At 37.6% G+C, this 23463-nt stretch overlaps 1 protein-coding gene across 1 annotated transcript; it reads left to right on the forward strand.

The window, feature by feature from the left end:
* The first annotated feature begins 546 nt into the window (after positions 1-546).
* Positions 547-23237, forward strand: LOC108137404 (protein lozenge). Its single transcript, XM_041707074.1, is given in 7 exon segments — positions 547-723; positions 1960-2898; positions 4892-5131; positions 11873-11986; positions 14211-14564; positions 21214-21746; positions 21748-23237. Coding segments are annotated over 6 exon segments (2445 nt in total). The 5' UTR covers positions 547-723; positions 1960-2090; the 3' UTR covers positions 22144-23237.
* The last annotated feature ends 226 nt before the right edge of the window (positions 23238-23463 follow it).

Here is a 23463-nt window from a genome sequence, read left to right on the forward strand (position 1 = left end):
AGTTTTCAATGCCAGGATTACTCTTAAAGTTTTTGAAAAGTCTCCGCTCTGCAAAAGCCGCTCTCTTAAATCGAAATTTGCTCAGCTGAATAAGGCAATCCAATTGGAAGTGGCAGCAACCGGTGGTGGATGAAATGGCTCCACCAATGGCCACGTGCAACCTGTGCCACTCGGAAATCCCGGGCCAATCAGAGCAAAGGGGCGTGGATAAGTGGCAGACACTTGCAGGAGCGAGAGAGCGCTACTATACTATGTTATTTATTTTTTGATCAATACTTTTTATTCTGAAAGTGATTTAAATATTTCATTTCGAATTAACAGCTTGCACTTGTGTTTTCTCAATACCGGTTTTTTTTTCAGGCAGTGAAAAACAGAAGGAAAGAGTGTGCGAGCAACTTAAGAGAGACGAGTACGCCCCAACTAAAGAGCGAGCGGCGTTCCATTGGCTCGCAAAATCCAATTCGATTCCGATTCTGAGCCGAGCTCTCTGCTTTCGTTTCATTCGTCTCGCGAAATTCAAGCCGCGCAGTCAAACTGAAAAGTTAAAAGTCAGTTTCAGTAACGTTTTGGAGTACGACGCGCGAGCATTATTGTTTCCATTGTTGACGAAGGTTTTTATTTCAAAAAATATAAACCTCGCTTTGCCCCGCTCTTTGGTGTTGCTATTTTTTTTTTTCAATTTGTCCTTGAGGAGCTTAAAAGAAAAACCCATAAAAACTAAAAGTGAGTGTAAGTGAAATATAAAAACCCAAAAAAAAGCGCGCCAAAAGTTTGCAAGTTTAAACAACAAAATGAATTTCACCATAATAAAGCTAAACAAAGAGAAACACAAGTTTAAAAGTAACTTAAACACAAGTTGAGTTAAACAAAAGTGAAATTAAGACAAAAAAAAAAAATTGTGTAGGATATTTTTTTACTTAACTTTAAACCTAAATAAATGTATTGCAACTTTTAACGAAAAAATAAATTAATGGATAAATTTGATATTGAAAAGTTTCAAGATTCTTAATATTTCAGCTTTACAAGAAAAATCATTTTTTTTTATAAATATTTATTGCATAGAACATGTAAAGCCTAGCTTTGATATAATAAACATTTTGGATGACTTTAAAGCACAGCTCACTAATGAATTGTTTATTCAAGCAAACTTTGTTCATTTAAGTTTAACTCATAAAGCTATTATTTACGTGAATTCCAAGAAGAAATAATGAAATCAAAAACCAGAAAAGGAGGCCCGTCGCATCGAAAGCGAGAACTGAACGCCAAACAAAAACTAAAATAATTCTATTCAGCCAAGTGAAGTGCAAACAATAACAATAACGATAACGAATCAAGTCAAATAAAGCCCAGAAATCATCTGGCTAAAGCATGCTCGAAAAAAATCAACAGAACAGCAGCCGAATCGATGTTAATTTTTGTGACTAATTTGTTAAAGTGCTAAACTAAGACGCCTTAAAATAGACAGCATCACCAGAAACTGCAACTTTGTGACTTTTCCCAGAATCTATACACATTTTTATTTAAAGTTAAAGTTAAATTAAATCATTCAAGAGTTTCACCACAATTTGATACCAAGAAACTCTAATGGCTTAGTTTTTTTTAGTTATTATTTTGGTCATTTGTTTAACAAAAAAGAATTGCTTGAATTGATAAATTAAAAGTTAAAACTAAGAAATAGGTTAGAATATTAAATAAATCCACGAAGAACTCTTAGTTACCTTCATATAAGTGTTTGTTTTCTGAGATATAAACGTTTTTTAAAGAAAATGTTTACTTTTGTATATCAACCAAAACTATAGTTTCTCGAAAGCGCTTTCAATTTAAAAGCATTTCTTTTTTATAAACAATGGTATTTAATTGAAGATTTTTGTACGTTTTTAATGCAAATACTAACTCTCCTATGCCAAGCAACGAAATCAATTGTTATTTGTTTTATTTTTTTTTCTGTGAATCGTTTAGAGATTAGAGTTAATTGATGAGTGAACAAAGGATAGCGCCGCCACAGCGAGTGATAAGCGACCTGCTGCTGCTGCGACCCGCACACTGAAAGAAAAAACGGGCGCAGATCAAAGGGCCGTCGCCGTCGACGAATGCATTTGCATCTCCTGGTGGCAGCCAAGACGCCTCCATCTGAGCATACGGATACGGGCGTTGTGGGGGATACGGATTCGGAACTGCCATTGGGACTAGGATTGTGTGCTGGATCTGGATTGGAAGCGGACCTAGGAGCTGGCACCACTGTGGCGCCCGTCAGTGTCGCCGGTCCCGGCCGCCTGGGTCGCAGCATCAACGGCAGCGGCGGCAGCCACCACCACCACCACCTGCACCACCACTACGCCCCCTACCACGCCCACCACCCGTACCATCCCCATCCCCATCCCCATCCACACCCATATCACACATATCCGCCGGCAGGGCATCCACATCCGCATTCGCATTCGCACACACATCCGCCGGCCATGGTCACCTCGTCGTCTGCCTCGCCAACGGGAAATGGCTGGAGCAGCAGCACCGGGGACTTTAAGGGCATCACGGCAGTGGTCACGGCCACCGATGGTGGTCGCCTGGTGGCCAACCAGGGAGCCACTGCCTCCACGGGCGCCACTGCCGCCGAGGTGCTGGCCGTTTCGAGCAGCGCCAGTGTGGGCAGCAGCTCGCCCACAGGTGGCGCCAGCAATGGCACTGCACACAGTGGACACAGTGGACACACCGGCGGTCACAGCAGTAGCAACACCAGCAATAACAACAATAATAACAGCAATAATGGTGCCAGCAACAGTAACAACAACAATAACAACAACAATAACAGCAACAACAGCAATAATGCAGTACACCAGGATCTGCTGTGGATGGAGCGATTGGTGATCAAGCGACAGCAGGAACATCCCGGAGAATTGGGTGAGTGTTGGAGTTAATGTAAGCAAACAGTTAAACAGTTAAAAACAGTTCAATTTTGAAAATAAAAGTTTTTATTTTAGAAGGAAAAACATTTTTGTATAAGCCGGTTATGTATTTAAGCATTAATTAACGAAATCTTTAAGCTCTCTGCTCAATCACAAGTTTTTTCATAAAGAGCCAGAGCAAAGTTTTCAAAAAAGTGCCAGAAATGGATTTTCTAAACCCTTGTTATTGCCGTTAGTTTTCAAATTTCTTGTTTAATGAGTTACAAATGATGGGAGATTTTAGTTCTTATTCGCCAATCGTTCCCACACAGAAAGAAACTTAACTATTGTTACATGAAATTTAAAATACATTGAAGGCCTACATTATTTAGTATTGAATTATTACTTAAACTTTCACACTGCTTGCAGATTATTTTGAAGGCACACTTATTGAAACTGCCAGTTTTAAATGTTCAAGATTTATAGTTCCATCGTTCCACTTGCTTTTAAACATACTTTCGATGGGTTAAAAAAAGGAATCAACACTTTTAGCTCGTGTCCAAGTCGAGATTGATATTTGCTGGCTGATGGCTGTTGGCTGTTCGATAACCCGATCCCCAAAGGTGAAGCGCACATTCTTTGCCACATCCTTGCACAATGCACTTCTGGGGCTTCCCCATCATCATCTCATCATCATCACGATCACGATTACGATCCAGCCTTATCAAATTCCATGGGGATGTCATTCCCATGATGATGATGATGATGATGATGGGACAGGCCGCGTCGGAACATGCGTAAATTGATATCAATAATTGTTATTGATATCAACGCACGAGTCGTTCCCCTTTTCCCCTTATTTTTTTTGTTGTTTTCTGCGTTTTTTGCAGTTGCCCGTTGAACTTTCCTACCGATCGATATGCTATCATTGGATATCAATGACCCACAGCGAAAGCTGCTAATAAAAAATCTCAGCTCATCGCTCCCCCTGTCGAAACTGAAATCTGTTTGGATAATTAGCCGGGGAAACTGGTTCCACCATTCGTTATATTTTCACTCCGCTGTGTCCTTTCATAACTTTTTAACTCAATGAAGTCGATTCTTCGGTTCTTTGGCTCTTCGTTTCGGGGGGAAATGAATGAGTTGCCTCGATATCAAATTTCAACTCCAAGGACCTCGCTGTTGGGGCTCTCAAGTGAGTTTATCAACATAAAAATGTGGGGCAATATTATACCCAAAGATTCAAGCTATCTTTTCACTATCTATAAATAATCGAAGATGTTTTACTCAAGTTATTGGATTTTAAAAGATTTAAGTATTTATTAATTTAAATATGTTTTAGGAACACTGTTGTTACTAAAATCTCCATTCAATTCATTTTAACGATTATTTTCAATTTTATTAAGGCATATACACATTTAAAGCGAAAATCTATTTAAAATAAAAATCTACATCTATCTACAAAATTTTGTTGTTACTTGAAACTCTATTTATTTCATAAGTTAAAATTACCAAAAATAATACAAATTATAAATTTCAAAGGTTACATAAACCAGAAGTTAAGATGTTAAACTATTCGTTAACCATTTTTGTGAAGTAGAGCCAGTTGTAAAAATTTAATTTAGTGATTATGGCAATTGGATTTGGTATTTTGGGCCAGTTTAGCCGGCAGACAAAGGTGTGTTAATCATTTATTTTGCGCAGCTCCACAGTTTGCTCCACTTTCGACACAGGGTCAACTGTCAAATGTCATCCGATGACAAACCTTTCCTCGCTCATTAATTAATTATGCACCGCCGGATGGCGGACAGCGGTCCAAGGACCCCGCGACTCGACTCGATATGATTGATATTTATGGACCGTACGGCACACAAACTATAAATAATTGAATATTTTTACTATACACAACGATAACGATAACGATGATGATGATGATGTGATTTTAATCAGAGGTCGCGACAATAATTAAAAAACACCCCCTACTATTCCCTCCTCTTTTGATTTTGCAGTGCGCACGAGCAATCCGTACTTCCTGTGCTCCGCCCTGCCCGCCCATTGGCGCTCCAACAAGACGCTGCCGATGGCCTTCAAGGTCGTCGCGCTGGCGGAGGTGGGCGACGGCACCTACGTCACCATCCGGGCCGGAAACGACGAGAACTGCTGCGCGGAGCTGCGCAACTGTACCGCCCAGATGAAGAACGACGTGGCCAAGTTCAACGATCTGCGATTCGTGGGTCGCAGCGGCAGAGGTGAGTACCCGAACAACCACTTGGGAATTATAAGCTAGAGGGTGAAGGTGACATCACTTGTAGTTCTGGGCATAGTGTGGTAAATCCAAAAGAATATGATGAAACACTTGAAAATCTGGGAAAATTCTAATTGTAATAAAAGGCCACTTGGGAATTATAAGCTAGAGGGTCAAGGGTCAATCACTTGCAGATCAGGATAAATTGTGGGCCTTTAAAGAGAATAATAGTTGGCACATTTTAGGAACAAAGGAAGAACAGCTTGGAAATTTAAGGAGCTGAGAAACAGAATATCCCGATTTTGTTCTTAAACGAAGAATTATATCACTTTAAACTTTAAGGTATTTAAGGTATTTTAAAATAAATTCTAGCACATGCGAAAACACTTGCCAGTTTCACATAGCGGAAGTTAGTGACTTCCTCAAGCACTGATGCAATCAGTCAAATGTCAATCATTGATTGACCAAAGAATTCTTCCCACAATATCCTACACTTTGCTCAATGACTTCATGTATTTGGTTTATCCTTTGAAATTTGCCTCCAGTTACACGGAGATAAAAAATTGTTTGTTTTTGGCCAAGTAACAATAAAAAAAACATTTTAATTTTGATTTTCCACTTAAAAATTCCGATTTTTCTTCCAAAAATATCAGTTTTTTGTTTATAACAATGATAATAATTTAATTTTAATTTAAGGTGTTATTTTGTTAACTTGGGCTTTAATAAATAGTTTTTTTAAAATAACTCATCTTAAAACATGCTTTGATAGGCTTCTTATATTTTAGTAAACTAGTTTTGAACATGGACTACAATTAACTTATCAAAGATAAATTGTTTTTAAAAAACAAACATATCTCCTGGCATTTGTGTTCCATCCCGTTTTTTTTCTTGTGCACCTTCCAAAATGAATCGGAAGTGCATTGATTGAGTGACATGACAGAAGTTCTGGGTCCCCAACTCCAATCTTCATCTTCATCTTCATCTCCACCTCCATAACCATCTCCATCTTCAAAATCCATCTCCATCCTGGTTGACTAATGTCTCCTGTGAAAAGGATCAATGGTACAGCAGTCGTCACATTAGGCTGCAGTTGGCGCTGGCCCCGGGGCAACATGCAACATGCAATGTGCAATGTGCGATATGCGGTATGCGATGTGCAGCACGAGGATTCCAGTTCTTACACCGAAAAAAAAATGCACATAGAATCCAAACTTTGGTCAAAATTGATCTTAAGGCCTTAGCATTAAAATCTTCGGTATATAAATTAAACTAAAAAGTATAGAGTTCTTTTTAGTTAGTATTGAAATAATACTTAGAAAGTGTAAGTATTGTAATACTGCCGACGGTTTATTAGCAAGACACACTTCTTAAAAACCAAACATTCAGTTTGTTTTTTTTTTTTGAGTGTAGTTCTGAGCTGCATATGGAAATGTGCTGGACGGAATCGGTTTTGAGCTGGGCGATCACGCAATAGTTGGGCCTTTGGGTCTGGTAATCGATTTGAACCCACAATTAATGCCACATTGCAGGCGATGCGATATGTGTTGCATAGAATTGGCAACAACAGCAACAGCAGCAACAGCAGCAGCAGCAGTTGGCTAATTAGCTGCAACTGTTGCCGCCGCTTCTTGACCCTAAGTCAACCTATGGCCCACCAAATTGACGGCTCGTGCCGCAAAAAAAAAAAGAAACACATACAAAATAATTAAATACGGCAAACGGCAAAAGGGTATGCAAATAACAAGCTAATGATGTAAGAACATAAACGCTGACCAAATTGTCAACGGCAGGCAGCAGCAGCAGCAGCAGCAGCAGCAGCAGCAACAGTTCATTTCATTTCACTTAATAGCCACGCCCCCGTGACCCCCACCGCCCCCACTGACCTTTGGCTGGGCATGAAATCTCGCGGACATCATGCAGCGATTTCTGATTAGATGACAAAGCGAACGAAAACAGATGTAAGCGAAACCATCATCAGCCTGTCAAGGGTCACAAAATGCACACAGAAGACTAACGTCGCTGGTGGTGTTTGAACCGAAATATACCCTGGAAAACTTGTTATAAATTCAAAATATTCTTATATATATATGAATATATATATATATATATATATATATTTCAAAATAAATACTTTCTTAATAAAAATATATATTTTTTTGTTACTAATAAATTAAAAATGTTTTATAGTATTATTTGATGTTCCTTTCAACATTTATAGACTTGTAAAATATATTTTTTTCTTGTTTAAATGTTTAAATAAAAATATATATTTTGTTTTTAACAATCGGGTAATACTTAGGTTATTATTTTAGAAAGAAAATAATATAAAACATAATCTACAGAAAATTTTATGAAGGGTATCAACTATTGCAATTGGCTTTTGTCTTACATTTTTCGCGTTTTTTGTTTTATGTGTTTTTTTTGGAGGGGGAGGAGCTTGCTTTGACCATTGCTGGATTAAGTGAATGGGGCGTGGCAGCTTATCGCCTTTTTATCCTGGTCATGGCATGCGTCGACATGTTTTTAATTTGCCCCCAGTCCGCAGTCAAAACAAAAATCTAAATACGAATCGCCATCTGATTTGGACATTCCCCGTTTTTAACCTTCGATAGGCCCACTTAATTACTAACTTTGGCAAAAAAAAAACATTCACATCGACATCGACATTATAATCATCATCTATCATATCAAAGGACTTGACTTGACTTGACTTTCACTGGCGATGGGATTAAATTTGTGAAAACAAAGCAAATGAAGGACACGCGCCACCGGGAATTTATAAGTCGCATCAGGATGTTTTAGCTGAAAAAGGGTTGATGTACAGACATCTAGATTCCCCGATAAACTTGAACATCGGGGGGACCTGATCCGACTTAGTGGTCGGATGGGCGGAAAGGTTAATAGGATGAATATTTGGAATATTTGGAATATTAAGGCATTTAGACATTTAAACAACTGGGGCAAAGGGAATTCTTTCACTTATTTATAGTTGTGCCATGATTATAATTTAATTAAGCCCACTTACTGGAGTAGCTTTATAGCAGACCCTTGAAAAGACTTCAAATTCACAATCAAATTTAATTCCTAGTGGCTTACGGCAAAGTTAAATCCATTATTTAAGTATTTATTAGTACAAGAAATTAACTATTATTGTAAAAAAAGAGCATTTGCATTTCAATTGATTTGGGAAAAATACATTGCAATAAAAGACTTATGTTATATTTTGTATTAGAAGTAAGTTTTTATTTAACTTAAATTGTAACTGAGTGAAGTCTTCGACTCTGAATGGAATTCAACAATTTTAATTTACAATATAAGGTTCCGTTTATTTTCCTATTTAAAATGCTCACACTACTTTTAACTTACCAAAGTGAATTATTATTTGTGTTTCCATTAAATATATTTTATTCTAGTACTAAAGTAAATAGTTCTATGAAACAATTTGTTGCCAAAGTGTTTTATTTTTTTTAGAATATTTATGCTCGCATAGAGCAAGGCTCTATATTACCATTTCTTATCAGGCTGGGAACTGAATGCTTTATGTTCGCCCTATCAAGATCGCGACTTCCGAAGTTCCCAGCCAAGAACTTGTGCCATTATTCAGTGGCTGTGATGCTATATACTACACATATGTTCCGAGTGATATCGGCACAGGGTTTATCGCCCGAAAGCTCGACACTTGAGGTTCCCACAGAATCATGAGGCTTCTTGCCAGGTCTTATCGTTCCGAAAGGCGATGGCTCATGGATGGATGTTTCTGTGGGTTCCTGGGTAATATATATTTAGATGTATATATATAGCATATATGGAGCAGATTACTGATGCCTCTGACTGACTGACTGACTGACTGACTGTCCAAGTGCGTGAGCCAATGGTCATTGTTCATTGATGATGACTAATTTGTAGGGATCCCTCTTCAACTACATCTCTATTATGGACATTATTGCGCCCATTTAGGGCGCGTTGTCCAAAGACAAAGGGCAATTACTCTGTAACGATCTTTTACATACGATGCTCTATACGATGCTCCATACGATGCTCCAGTTCCAGTTCTATTTTCAGTTTTGTTTGGCCATTTGAAAAATTACACCGAAAAGGAGCCAGCTTCTGCGGCACTTGATTAATTTGGCTTCACCTTTCTTTCAACTGATGCCATATATGTAGTATGAAATAAAAATGAAATACGAAATAAGTCGAACACGCAGGGCCATAAGTTTCCAATTCTCTGGCGTAATGAAGACATTTCGAGATTTGTAGATCTCAATGATTTCGGGTTCACAAAACGCTTTCTAACTGATGGCTATTCCAGTTTCTATTCGTGGTTTCGGTTAATGAACCCATCAAATCTTCAATTATCTCCGTTCGGTTCATTGTGTCTAGTTTGAGGGTTTCATTGTGGCATATAGCATTATAGCTTTGCTGCATTACCATTACCCAAACACGACTGAACTCTCCTATAATGTTAAAAAAAAGCTAGGCACTAATATATACTATAATCTCTTATTTATGCATATTTAACTAACAAAGATTGTTTATTTTCCTGTTATGTTTAGCATGTGATTCATTTCGATTATGCTTGACTTATTCATAATCATTATCTTTGAAAAATAGGCATTTATGGCACTCACAAGCTCGTAACTCATACATACATTATCATATTGCTTTGAGGATAGTAAGCTATTTAAGCTTCTAACTTATTATAAATTAGGATAAGTTTTTACAAAATTATTCATGGGATTTCCACAATAATAATAATAATATATTTTAATAAGATAGTAGAAGGATGGCTTTTATAAAATGTTTTCTATTTTACGTCTTTTACTACATATATATTTCCCACTTTATGATTTTAATATAACATTTCTGACTAATTCAAGCCATATTTATTTTGATTTTTGTTTTTATTTTGTTTACGTTTTCTTCAGATACCTTTGTATTTATTTTTTTGAGGTATTTTAAATTTAAACTCTTAACAATTTAACAATTATTCCCCTCCAAATATAATTACAAGCAAGTAATTGTCATAATTCGGATTTCGTATTTTTTTATATATCTGCCATATTTTATTTATAGATTATAGATTATAGATTAAATGTATACTTATTTTATTAAAATAACAGAACAAATGTTACGGTTTTCGTTTTTAACAAATAAGTAATTCCCTTTTCACTGATATTTTCCTCTGTTAACATTCAGGTTTCTTAATTAAAAGTTAAATGCAATTTGCATCAAATGGTCAAATGGTCACTCACCATTCACCATTCAACATTCACCTTTGACCACCCATCCATCCACCTATATCCTATGTACTATATATAGAATCCTTGTTCAGTCGGAGATGGAAGATGGAAGTTACGAGCTTGGGTTTGGGTTTTGGGTTTTGGGTTTTGGGTTTGGGTTTGGGGATGCGACTGAGGTTTCTGCGGTCAGCTTGGATGGACCTCTCGTGCTATTTTCTCTTTTTGGACCAAACAATGTCGCTTTTGTGGGTGTTTAATTATATGTATACATTTGCAGGCAGACAGACAGACAGACAGACAGTCAGACAAACAGTCTGTGTGACTGCTAAAATATCAAAATAAAATACTGAAAATTCATTTCATATTTACGCAATCGATAAAAGCTGTCCGATGGCCTTCAGCCTTCAGTTTTAGATTTGCAGCCCCTGCAAACGGTGTCTAGTTTAATGGCCATAAATAGTGTAAACATTCGGTGAAGCCCTGAAGAAAGCAACAAAAATGTAAACTCTTTCTGGCCACAATGTTGCCAATGTTAACCAAACGAATTGGGGGCGGCGGCGGTAGTGAAATGAGGGGCGTGGCCGGGCGGAAGACAGGTTGCAACATTTCCACATTTTATGTGCACTTCGAAAACGACTTTGGCGGCAGTCATTAAGGAGGGATAAACCAAATTTATGTCAAGAATGCGAATAAATTGCACCGCCGGCGGAAAGAGTTTTTGTATTGTTAATACGAAGTGCAGGATACCCTTAAAATTATATAATGACTTCAAGTGCTAATACTATTAAACATAGCTTTAAGATTTATCGAATAAATAGTAAAATAAAATAATTTTCTTTGGAATGCCTTAACCCTAAACGATTGTAACCTATATATGTAACATCTGGATGTGTAAATGATGTTCTATACCAAAATTTATAATAATAGTTGAAAGGGTTACAGAGTTCACTCAGACTAGCTACCCTAAGTATGAAACAAACAAATAAAAGCTCTAAAAAATGTATACTGACTTACAAAAATAACCTACAAAATGTGTTATTAGCTAAAAGATTTATCGAATTAATAGTAAGATCACAAAACTAATACTTTCGACAATAAAATCATTCATTCTTGGAATAACCTAAGCCCATACGGTTCTACCCTATATATGCAACATCTGGATGTGTACGCAATGTCGTATACCAAAATTCATAATAATAGCTGAAGGGGTTACCGAGTTCACTCAGACCACAAGCTCACACTTTCGCCCAAAAGCCATAAGAAGTGCAGTCATTAAAGGGGTAGGCCCGCAGACACACGAACGAACGAATTGTGACGCGTGTTCGATGGTTTGGGTTAGGGTTTGGTTTTGGGTTTGCGTTTGGGTTTGGGTTTTTGGTAGTTCTTCCGACTGGCAAATTGATTCGGTAGCCCAGTGAGGTCGTCGCATAAATCCTCCTTCGGACATTTACGACTCAATTTCCGCATTCGCAGCGTTCTCTAATGCCAACCGATGATTTTTGCAGGGAAGAGCTTCACGCTGACCATCACGGTGGCCACGAGTCCGCCACAGGTGGCAACCTACGCCAAAGCCATCAAGGTGACCGTCGACGGACCTCGGGAGCCCCGCTCCAAGACAAGTAAGTGCCACAGATCGTATAATCCTGAAAATATTGCTGAAAGCCTCTAGGAGGTAAAATTAGTTATTCAAGAGTTTGGCAGTTCGTTTAAGTTGAATGAGATCCTCTGTAAAATAAAAAGTAAACTCTCTATGTAAACCAAAAAACCTGACATACTAAGCTGTAACAATATAGCCAAAAAGTATTAAAATTTAATCAAAATGTGGTCATAAATGTGGTTAATCTGAAAAACACAACTGTTAAGAAAGAGTATTTAGTCTATAATCGAAAAAATAAGGGATAATGGACTACTTATTCTTAAATTAAATATTAAATTATTCAAAGACTTAATAATGGCAAATGTGGTTGACAAAATTTGATTTGCAAGATATTTATTTAAATTTCTGGATTACTTTATTATTTCTTTTAGATCTTAATTGTAAATAAACACAAATACACATCAACAAAAATGTAAATTACTTTAAAAGGCTATCCATTTCACATAGTTTTTTTTCTGCCGTGTAGCACCCTGCTCAACAAAGAGTGGCACAACAAACATAAGTGGCTACATTGTTTTGCCAATTAGCAATTATCACTTGCCACAACTATCAACTAAACAACAACAAAGAAGAAAGAAGAAGTGGGGAAAGTCGTGGAAAGAAAAGGCGTCCCGTTGCGTTTTGGGTTTCGCACTGCAACATGTGTCCATGTCCGTGATGTCCGTGCTGTCCGCTTTTCCCGCCGTAATCCGTAACCTTATTCCGGAGTCACTTGGACAAGTGTTTAAGCCGGCTTCAATAGTTAAGCCGATCTGCTCAATTGCCCATAATCGTCCTCAATCCCTAGTTCCTAATCCCTATTCAAAGTCGAACAGACGGTTTCTTAGCTCGATTTAACCAAAAGAAATAGGGGAGATTATTTTTAACTTCAAACTAATAGATCAAAATATCATATCCAGGGAAATGTAATGCTAAGATCAAAATTAAAAATGTACTCACCAAGAGTAGGAAACATAATGATATGCATTGTAATTATTGCTAGATAAATTTAAATATAAAATACAACATTTTGAATTCAATAGCCAGATATATACAACTTTTAATATTTTTTAATTAAAATTGTAATTTATCTAGAAATTTATTTTCTGTGTAGTTTTTGTTCAAGGCTTCTGCCATCGAGATCCTTTCTCTTTCTTTGTGGAGGATCATCGTGAGATCCTGTGACATCCGATGAACGCCATTGTTCGATCTCGATGTTCTGTCATTCGGGAAGGTGTTTGAAAAGTGCAGCCGGTTTTAGCCGACTTTTTGAAAGTGGAATGGGGCAATGCTGCTGCCTCTTACGGTTTCTGAAAATTTTGCGGTTTGCAAAGAAAACCTTTTTTCTCTCTCTTTTTGTTTTTTGCTTCGCATCGAGTTTTTTATTTCGTGTAATGCATATATGAATTAATTTTTTCCTCTTGATATTTCGTTAATGCATTTTTAGGTCTTCGCTGCAGCGTTAATTGCATGTAGGGAAGGTAACACTATATATATATATATATATATATATGTGCATATATCGTTTGGGTTTAGTTTATATTATATATGTATAGAGTACAGCTTGAGTTTGACTTGTGGCAAATTAAGGTTGCAACACTAAAGAGTACTGTGCAAAATGGAGTCGGTCCTTTGAGTTGTTTGGTTTCGGTTTCAAATTGGTTAAATAGTAGTAGTACTTTTTTTTTTTAGCAAACACACAAAAAAAAAGCAAAGCAAATTATCCAAAACTTAGAAAATATGAGCCCAGCTCACAACCAAAAGAAAATTGTCATAGAAACATGACTATGGTTACTTAAATTTTAAATTATTGTGTATGAAAAATGTCTCAATAAGATGAGTATTAAATGAACAGCATGAAAGTATCAAAATAAAACATACTTGGTTTAAAAATAGGGTCTTTGACTACAGTTTAAGATCCTTCGGTATAAAAATTAAACTAAAAGTATAGTGATTTTACTATATAGTATTTAGTATTCAGTATTTATAATTTATACTTATTCTTTTTAAGACACACTTATAAAAACTAAACTTTCGTTCTTTTTTTGGGTATATTTATATTTATTTATTTCAATTTATTTATTATTATTGGGTATATTTTTTCCGAAATTTAAGTTTAGGTAATTTTGTTTCTTAGGGATCCAGTTCAAGTTGCTTATTTTTCTTCGTACTAAATGAGCCCCCACTTTTCGTTTAACCCTTGGCAGGTCCGACGGGTGGGCCGCACTACCGGGCTCTGGGCCTCGGCCAGCGGCCCTATATCGACGGATTCCCGACCAAGGCGTTCCAGGAGCTGGAGACGATCCGGCGCTCTGCCAAAGTGGCGGCGGTAACGACGGCAGCGGCTTCGGTGGCGGCAACCGCGGCAACGGCGGCTAATGCGGTGGCAGCGGCGGTGGCCGTCACGCCCACGGGCGCCAGCGGGGGCCCTGCTGCGGGGGGCGTGGCCGGCGGAACGGGCACTGGCCTGGTGCAGCAGCTGAGCAGCAATTACTCATCGCCGAATAGTACAATCAACTCGGACTGCCAGGTCTACAAGCCAAATGCGCCGCACATCCAAGGTAAGCTGATTGCACTGCACAAAATTTCTCAAAATATTCCTACTCACAAATTTGAAAATAACTAACTTGGTTCTGTTATTTATAGAAATGCAATGTAAAAATGTTAATTTATGGGGCATCAAAAAACATAAGCCTTTTAAAAAAAGACTAAGAGCATCTGTTTCAAGTTTTATGTTTTAAAATAGCTTTTCTCTAACATTTTTTAGGTATTCTTTAATAATTAAGTGTAGGGAATTTAAAGATTCCTTTAAAAAGGGGATTGAAATATGTTTCAAAATTAATTTTCAATTTTATTGATTTAAGTTTCTTAAGCTTTGTGCGACGCATTTTTTAAGCAAACAATAGAAACTAATTTTTTTGACGCAAGTATAAAATAGCTATAAACACTGAATATAAGCAAGAACTTTCTTTTATGGAATAGTTAAAACGAGAGTTAGACAATATTCGGCTTATTTGCTGTCATTTTATTTGGCAGCCGAAGAATTTTTCTTAGTGTACAACGCATTCCCCTCTTCCACTCCACTCCGTGTTTTTAAAACCCTTTCAATGAAGTTGTTAGCGATGAAAGCCGGCCACGCTTTGCAATTTATGTGTGATGTCTGATGTGTGATGTCTGATGTCTGATGATCTGTGCAGCTTGGTTGACTGGCACCAGGCTGCCTAAACGATTTAATTGAGTTAATCAACCTGCCACACACCCTACACCCTACACCCCAGGCCTCATCTTGATTTATTTTTGGTATTTTTATGGCGCGCTTTGTTTTTGGCAGTCGCTCGCTAATTTATTTATTTTCCCAAAGCTCGCCTTAAAAATAGTTCACAGCCGTTGTCGCTGGCCTCAGACGGCCTCTATATATTAATATAAATATATATACATATATACATTTGAAAAAGAACAATTGTCTTTTGTATGTTTTTCTTATTTTCTTATGAAAATAAACGGCAGAGTCAGAAATTGGGAAAACCCAGTGAAGATATAGTAAAATGGTGTCATATTCCTTAATCATTTGGTTATTTTTATAAGGAAGACAATGCCTTATTGAAAAAGACAAAGACAAGACTTTTAAATATTCATGTATCTTATACAGGAGTGGGTGAAAACATTGTTAAATATATTTTTTGATGTAGTTGTTAGAAAAGTCTTTAAAATCTCAACTAAACAATGCTTTTTAAGTTTTACATTTCTTAGGTAAATAAATTGCAAGTTAAATTGTATAATATTTATTTTTTTGTTTTTGTATGATAGGTTTTAGACTTTTTGCAGCGAAAACTTAATTTATAAATAGCGACAGCCAAAACTGTTATGTCCAGGAAATCTTTGTGAACTTGCATAAATAAACTATTTAGAATTAACACTTTTCCTTTTTTCGATCCAAACTCAGAGGCTTGGCCTTGGAAAATTTCATTTTCCACTGATCCGCCCTGGATTTGTCTTAGTATTCAATCAATTGGCATTCATTTCTGTCCGGCCTGTAAAATCTTATCAAAATTCCAGTGAATCAATTGATATGGCCAGAGCAACTGGAACCGGGCTTTGAGTCACGGCTGATGATGAGTCAGTTGGAGTGGCCAGTTTGGAACTAGACGAATCTGAGCCACGAATCGCCGTGTTAAGCCCAGACTAAAGCATTTTGCTTATGCTAATTAATTTATAAATGTTTCTTCTTCACGCACCCTTTTGCAGTGGAGGTCTTTTGACTTTAGTAAAAATCTAAAAATTAAAGTTTAGGTTTAATAAGTGTGTCTTAAGGCATAAGTATTAATGCAATAGTAAATTATATAAATTTCATACTTTTCAGTTTCTAATGTTTAGTCCTGTTTATTTAATATATTTTTGGCCTACATCCGCATTTTGTGATTGTTTCGCAGACTATTCCAAATTCCTAGGGTATTAAAAGCCTTCACTTTCTACGTTTTTTTCGGGTTTTTAAATCAGTGGGGCGGAGGAGGGGGCGGGGCGGGGGTAGTTGATGTCGGAATAAACGCGTAAGCGTATTGTCAATGGGGGAATGACACATCGTTGACTTGGTCGTCGTCTTTCAATTAGCCAAAAGCAAAAGCGGCCAACAGCAGCAACAATAATAGCAACAAATGCAATACGTTTTGGTTTTTATTTTTTTTTTGTTTTTGTTGGAACCGGAAATGCCCGAATCGAAGCGAGAAATTCACGTCTGAATCCGAATCTCCAACTCAATCTCAATCTCAATTTGAATCGGAATCGGAATCGAAGCCTCTATGGGGAAAAAACTTGAGGCGCTTTTGTTGTTGCTGTTAAGTCATAAATATTTAAATGTGGCGCTTAAGCTGTTAATTTACACAATATAAGGCAACAACAAAAAGGCATTCGGCCGGGAATTCAGCGGAAATCGTTGCAAAATTCAAAGAAATTGGGTTGGATGATGTGCAAAAAAAAAACAAAAAATTCAACTGTTTATCCATACATCTGTAAGTTGGTAGAATAAATGGAGCAGAGGATTTAAATAAAGGGTAGCAAAGCATTTAAGCCCATAATGATAATTGATGATAAGTCAGAGCAATAGACAAGAATGTAAATGCTAAAATAAAAATCAATCAAAAGAAAATATGAAGAAAAAACCCAAAAAGTAAATAGTTTGATCACATTTGATTTTTGGTATTTCCAATTTTATCATTTTTACCGAATAGAACAGAAATGCCAAGCTCAATTACGTGAATCCCTTAATTAAGTAATGGAAAACCCAAGATCCAATTCAAGTTGAGTAATAATTTGCACATTGCTTTAAGAAAAAGGTTTACGAAGGCTATAATAACTAAAAAGAAATGGGTTTTTATGTGTTTCAATTGGTTTATTATTTTTTATTTGACTTATTTTGGTAAATTAAAGTAGTTGTATCAATTGATATCTTCAAATATTCATGAATATTTTCAGTTATTATAGGTTTCTAAATTTAAAAAAAAAAAAAATATATTGTTCATTTATAAATTTAAAAAAATGAATAAACATTTAAGCGATTTAATTGATAAACTAAGTGTAAATCATTAAACTTGGCCCTGTTTTTTGTCCTTTTAATTGTTTTGTGGTTCAAACACCTGTGGCATCGAAGTATTCAGTATCCAGTGATCATTATTATTCCGCATATCAGTGCAATTCGGCATCTGCTCCAAACTTAATGCCGAGACTCACGCCTTCGTGTTTGCCTTCATTTAAGTGGAGAAAATATGCAAATTTGGACCCAGAATCTTTGGGTTTTTGGGTTTGAGTTTGGGGTTTTAGTTTTTGTTTGCGGGCTCCCCACTTTTGGCCACAAATCAATCCAAATGCGGTTGCGCAGCTGTTGCAGCTTCAGTTTGGCTGCAAGATGCAGTCATCAGTGGGTGAAGGAGGCCGCCGGGGGGTTAAGAGTGACAACAATGTCACACATATTGAAATGGAATCTTTTTGGCCCATAAAACGGAGCCAACTTCGGTTTGGTTTTGGTTTTGGTTTTGGTTTTGCTTGTGCTTTTGGTTTACATTTTTTTTATTTTATTATTTTTACAACCAATGGCCGCAGTCACTTCCCTGCTCATCAACATCAACTTGAACATCACCATCACCATCGCAAAAACCCAATCCCGAGACCCAAAAAACCACAAACTCACTTCCGTTTCGCATCGTTGTTGTTGTTGCTGTTGTTGTTGTTGTTAATGTACGGGTACTTGTTTCTTTTTTTTTATTTTTATTTTTTTTTTTGTATTTTTCTCTGCCGCCATTTTGCTGCAGACCAAAATAAGTAAAAAAAACCAGGGAACACCTCACAAAAAAATGTTGTAAAAAACGAACTCCATTTACACCAATATAAGCGACTGCCACTGCCACACAATAACAACTTCAGTTATACGCACTTTAATTGAAATTGCTTCAAGACTTGAAAGCTATCATCTGCTTTCACAAGGCATAAAAATGGCCAACTTAAAATTGGATATTGGAAAGAAATCTATAAGTTTTCTATACAATTTTCTTTCTTTTTCTTATGTTCACCCCAGTTTTTAGATAAATATTATTGTGTTTAAAAGTGTAGCGATTATTCTTAAGCAAAATAAGTGTTGATTTTTGTTAATTGGTTTATAAAAAAAGTGGAAACATGTAGATAGCCAACCAAAAGGTTATTTAATTGAAATTATTTATGTGAAATAAATAAATCTAGATAAATGAAAGTTTTCCATACAAATTTATTTCCCTTTTTTTAGGGGCTGCCCGATTTTTAAATATTAATTATATATTGATAAAAAAAATTGGTTATTATGGAAAATAAAAAGTTAGCCAGTCAACTAAAAGTAGGATATTTAAATGCATTTTTTTCCATAAATTAATCTAGATAGCTTGAAGTGTTTCCATCCCTTCACTTCCCATTTCTTATGTTCTTCTTGAATTTTGGCCATGTTTAGCAGAAGCCACCACCTGCAGGCACTTGACTTATCCGCAAAGTTTGTGGTTTCAGTTCGGATGGACTGATCAGGCTGCATCCGCTTTTTCCCCCATTCGTTAGCCCTTTTTCCCTGTTGTTTTTTTTTTTTTTTTGCTGAGCGGATATATGGCCAAAATCGCAGATATCCGGTTGTAGCCGTGGGATCGATTGAAAGTGCAAGAAACTTGGATAGTATTTGGACGGAAAAAAGGCTGAAATTTATATATCTATATGTATTTCCTGAAGCGCCAATTAGTGCGTCAACATTGCGTATACGCAATTTCAGTCAAAACAATTTGTGCATATTTCCACGTGCCAGCTGAAAATTACGAGGTATGAGCAATGGTTGGAGACCATGCCCCTTTATTCCCCGCCCCTGGAATCTCCCCTTTTGCTGCCCCTTCAATCTTTGCTAACTTGGCTTTCATCCTGTTCGTCTCGCTTCATTGCAACCTCATTTGCCTAAGTTTGCGGTGGTCCACCAATACCCCTCCCCCCCCAGCCCAACCCTTCCCCACCCCCTTTGCACCGTCGCCCATGTCTTGGGCTTCAATTTAGCCCATTGTTGTTGCTGCAACGCAATTTGCGCCCTAATTGAAACATTAAAATGTGATAAGTGCCGGGTGAAAAGTTGCATGCAACTTGCAATTTTCCTACCTTTCAGTAGTCGCCGCCCCTGTTTTTTTTTATTTTTAGTGGGGTTAAGGGGGTCTTAAATGAGTACGTGCGTAGTATGCGTACTAGAGTTGATTATTTATTACAGTGCGTAACTAATTTCCCCCTTTACATAGGGTGTTATTATGCTCTTTCGGCTTGGTGACAGGAAAATTATGCACTTGTTTGAGCAAAAACTTAATAAAAATATAATTGCTCAATTAAGTTATATTTCTACGTCTATATTTTCATTCCTTCCCTAATTGCTTAAGAAAGAACATGAATTTTATTGGAAAAATCTTTAATTTAAATGGGTTAGGCTCTGAATTTTAAATATATATTTATTATTTATATTTTAAAGGAAAGAAAGCAAAGGCATAATCATAGCCAACTCAAAAAGGATATATTTTTATCAAAAATAAATACATCATTTTTCTTTAGAATATATTAATTAACTAATTAAGAATCAAATAAGTAACATTTAATATTCTATATTTGCATTCCTTATTTCGTTGCTTTAAATAAAATTAAATGAATCTTATTAGATAAACTTAATATATTCTTGTTTTAAGGGATCTTTTTAAGATAAATATATTTGGACAAATGAATAATTTATTTAATGTTTTTGTTCAATTAATTTAATATTCGTTCCCTATTTGTTATAACCTTCATGAACAGTTCCCTAGAATATATTTCAAGTGTTGTGGGTCTTTCCTTAATATATTTTTGCTACCTGGAAAAGGATTTGCCTTTGGACCATTTCGCTAGTTATTTTTCTTTTATCGCTTCTAATGAATTTGATTAATTACGCGACATTTTTGTCGCTTTGTTGCTTTTGTTGAACAGCTGGCACAGGGCGTGCGGGGGGCAGGGGGTTTATTCGAGGGGGAAGGAGACTGAGATGTTGTGTAATTAATCAAAAATATGCAAGATTTTGGGAATGGGGCTGCGATGTCCCGCTGGTTGACTAGGAAACCCAGTTCCCAATGTCTTGGAATTTTCTTTCGTCTTTTCGCTTAACCCATTGACATGCACTGCAGTCGCCGTGGGGTTAAGGCTTAAGAGAGGGGGTGTGGCTGGTGGGCGGTGAGCTGGTGCTACACACATGCCTCCTTCTTCTGCTTCTTCATTTATGGTTGCCATGCATATGAAATGATGTTTTCAATTATCCCTTCGGCCACGCCCACGTTTGCGACTGACAACTTGGCAAATTTCACGCAGGGGGTTAATTGAGGGTGGGGAAAATCAAGGGTTAATTGGCCCCCCAACTGGCACTCATTTACCAGTTCTCTTACGCATTTTTCACAATTATTTTCCGTATTTCCGTTGGAAAAAGTTCATCCGCTTTTTTTTTAACTGCAATTTTTTATCTACATAGTAGACATTTATATAATTTTTCTTTGTATATATGTTTATAATGATATTTTCTCCACTAAAAGTACATTTTCAATTATTGGTAAGCGTGTGTTTAAGATATTTGATTTAGGGCAACAAAAAACTACTCCTAACACACTATTTTACCCATGTTTTCTCCACTAAAATTCTCATTTTCGCCTTGATCTCTTCCAGGTGCCGACATGATGGGCGCCGGCGAGTGGACGGGCTCCTCGAGTTCGGCGGCTGCCTACTACCACCACAGCCACGCCCACCACCCGCACGCCCACCATCCGCACGCCCATGCGCACGCCCACCTGCAGCACCAGATGGCCCTGCCGCCGCCGCCGCCCCCTCCCGCTGCCGCCCCTGTGTCGGTGGGTGGCAATGGCGGGGCCATGGGCATGAACATGGGCGTGGGCGTGGGCATGGGCATGGGCGTGGGCGTGGGCGTCGGCATGAACCATTACGGCGGGGGCTACGACTCGGAGGCGGGCCAGTATGCCGCCCATTTGCCGGCCGTTCTGCCCGAGATGCATGGCCATGGATTCGCCACGGATCCCTACCAGACAGCCGGCTACGGAGGCGTCTCCAATGCGGTGGCCGGCGGCGGAGGCAGTGCCTCCAAGTCGGAACTGGACTACGGCGGTGGCTACAATCAGGCGTGGTCGAACGGGTATCAGAACTATCAGTACGGCAGCTGCCTGGCCCCCGCCCCGCCCCCCTCAGATGGCGTCGGCGGCCCCGCCCCCGCCGCCGCCGGTGGTGCTGTGTCCGCAGCTCTACTCCACGGTCAACCAGAACCAGATCCACCTGCATCTGCACAGCAGCGAGAAGCTGGAGCAGTACCTGGGCACGGCCAGTGGGGCGGACCACCTGACCATTGGCTCGCTGACGGGCGGCAGTCGCTCCAGCCTCGAGATTGCCCAGGATCAGTATCACCCACTGCAGCAGCAGCAAGTGCACCACACACTGCAGCAGCAGCAGGTGCACCACACACAGCAGCAGGTGGAAGCCACTGGGGAAGTGGGTGGTGGAGGAGGTGGAGGAGGAGGAGGTGGCGGCACTGAGTCCGCCCGCGAGGAGGATGTGGGCGATCTCACGCAGGTGTGGCGACCCTATTGACCCAATCGGATCTCCACCCATCGGCCAGCACCACCCAGCCGCCAACCCAGCCACCCACTTGCCACCAGCACCACCACCACCCACCGCCCACCGATGCACCTGCACATCGAACTGAACTAGGAGGGCAGCAGCAGCAGCATCACCACAAGAACTGTACAATTCTATTTTTTTTATTTTTTTTTCATAGCTAATAACGTATATATATATAATTAACTAGCCGCAACAAGACAAACATAAAAAACTGTACATAAAACAAGGCATACATTTAAGTTACAGACATAATAAATGGGCAGGGGAATTTGTAGAACTCAAACCTCACACAACACTACTCATAAAGACTTTATATCTTAAAAAAGTTTATAATATTTTAAATTTGTATTGTTTTACACAACAATAACCTTGCACTAAGTATTTTTTCCAAAGATATATCATCTTTTTTTTTTCATTAAAAACTTGCTTAAAAATATTAAACTTAAACGTTCCCATAGTCTATACAAAGAAATAAGATATTTATTTTCACAATAATTAAACTTTTAATTAACACTTTTAATCTAATTTCAATTGAAAAAAATCCTTAAATAACTAAATTCTATGGATATTTAATAGCCTCCCAAATTCACTCAATGAGATCAAGATGTTTCTATTATTTTATACCTATTTAGTTAAAAATAATGAAGACTCAAGATAATACTATACTATAATAATGTTTTAAAAATTGAGGTTTGAGTTTGAGAAGTTGAACTGCAAAATGATAACAAAACTTTATAATACTCGTAAAGATGTAAGCGCAAAACAGCTGTAAATAATAGAGTTTAAAGTTAAGATGAAACGTAAAATACTGAATTCGGAAATGATTAAGTCACTGACTCTAATGTAGAGAGCACCCCATCCCCTACAAACCGTAGAGAAGCGTTTTTTTTTGTATAGCCTTAAGCCTAGAACGATACTCGATAAAGCCGCACAACTATATATAAATATATAAATATAGTACCTATGTATACATTTTTTTTCTGTTACTTTGTGTGTGTGTGAATCTGCCAAAGGATTCGAGAAGAAAGTAAAAATCTGAGCGGTGAAGAGAAGACTATAAATAAAGTTATCGTATTTATTTATATGTGAAATATTTTAATTAGGTGTGAAAAATATAGGATAAGGTAAGATTTCTGGTTTAATTTAAATGATGTTTGTCCTATTTCAACTGTATCGTTTTAATGGTCAAATTTAAACTGGAAAATTGCGTTTTGCATTGGGACAAGAGACCTGAATAATATACTTTTTTGCCGACCACAGCGGATACATAATTATGTGCATATTTTAGAT

This window comes from Drosophila elegans, unplaced genomic scaffold, assembly GCF_018152505.1.
Source record: "Drosophila elegans isolate 14027-0461.03 unplaced genomic scaffold, ASM1815250v1 contig_149, whole genome shotgun sequence".
In the NCBI taxonomy this organism is placed as follows: domain Eukaryota; kingdom Metazoa; phylum Arthropoda; class Insecta; order Diptera; family Drosophilidae; genus Drosophila; species Drosophila elegans.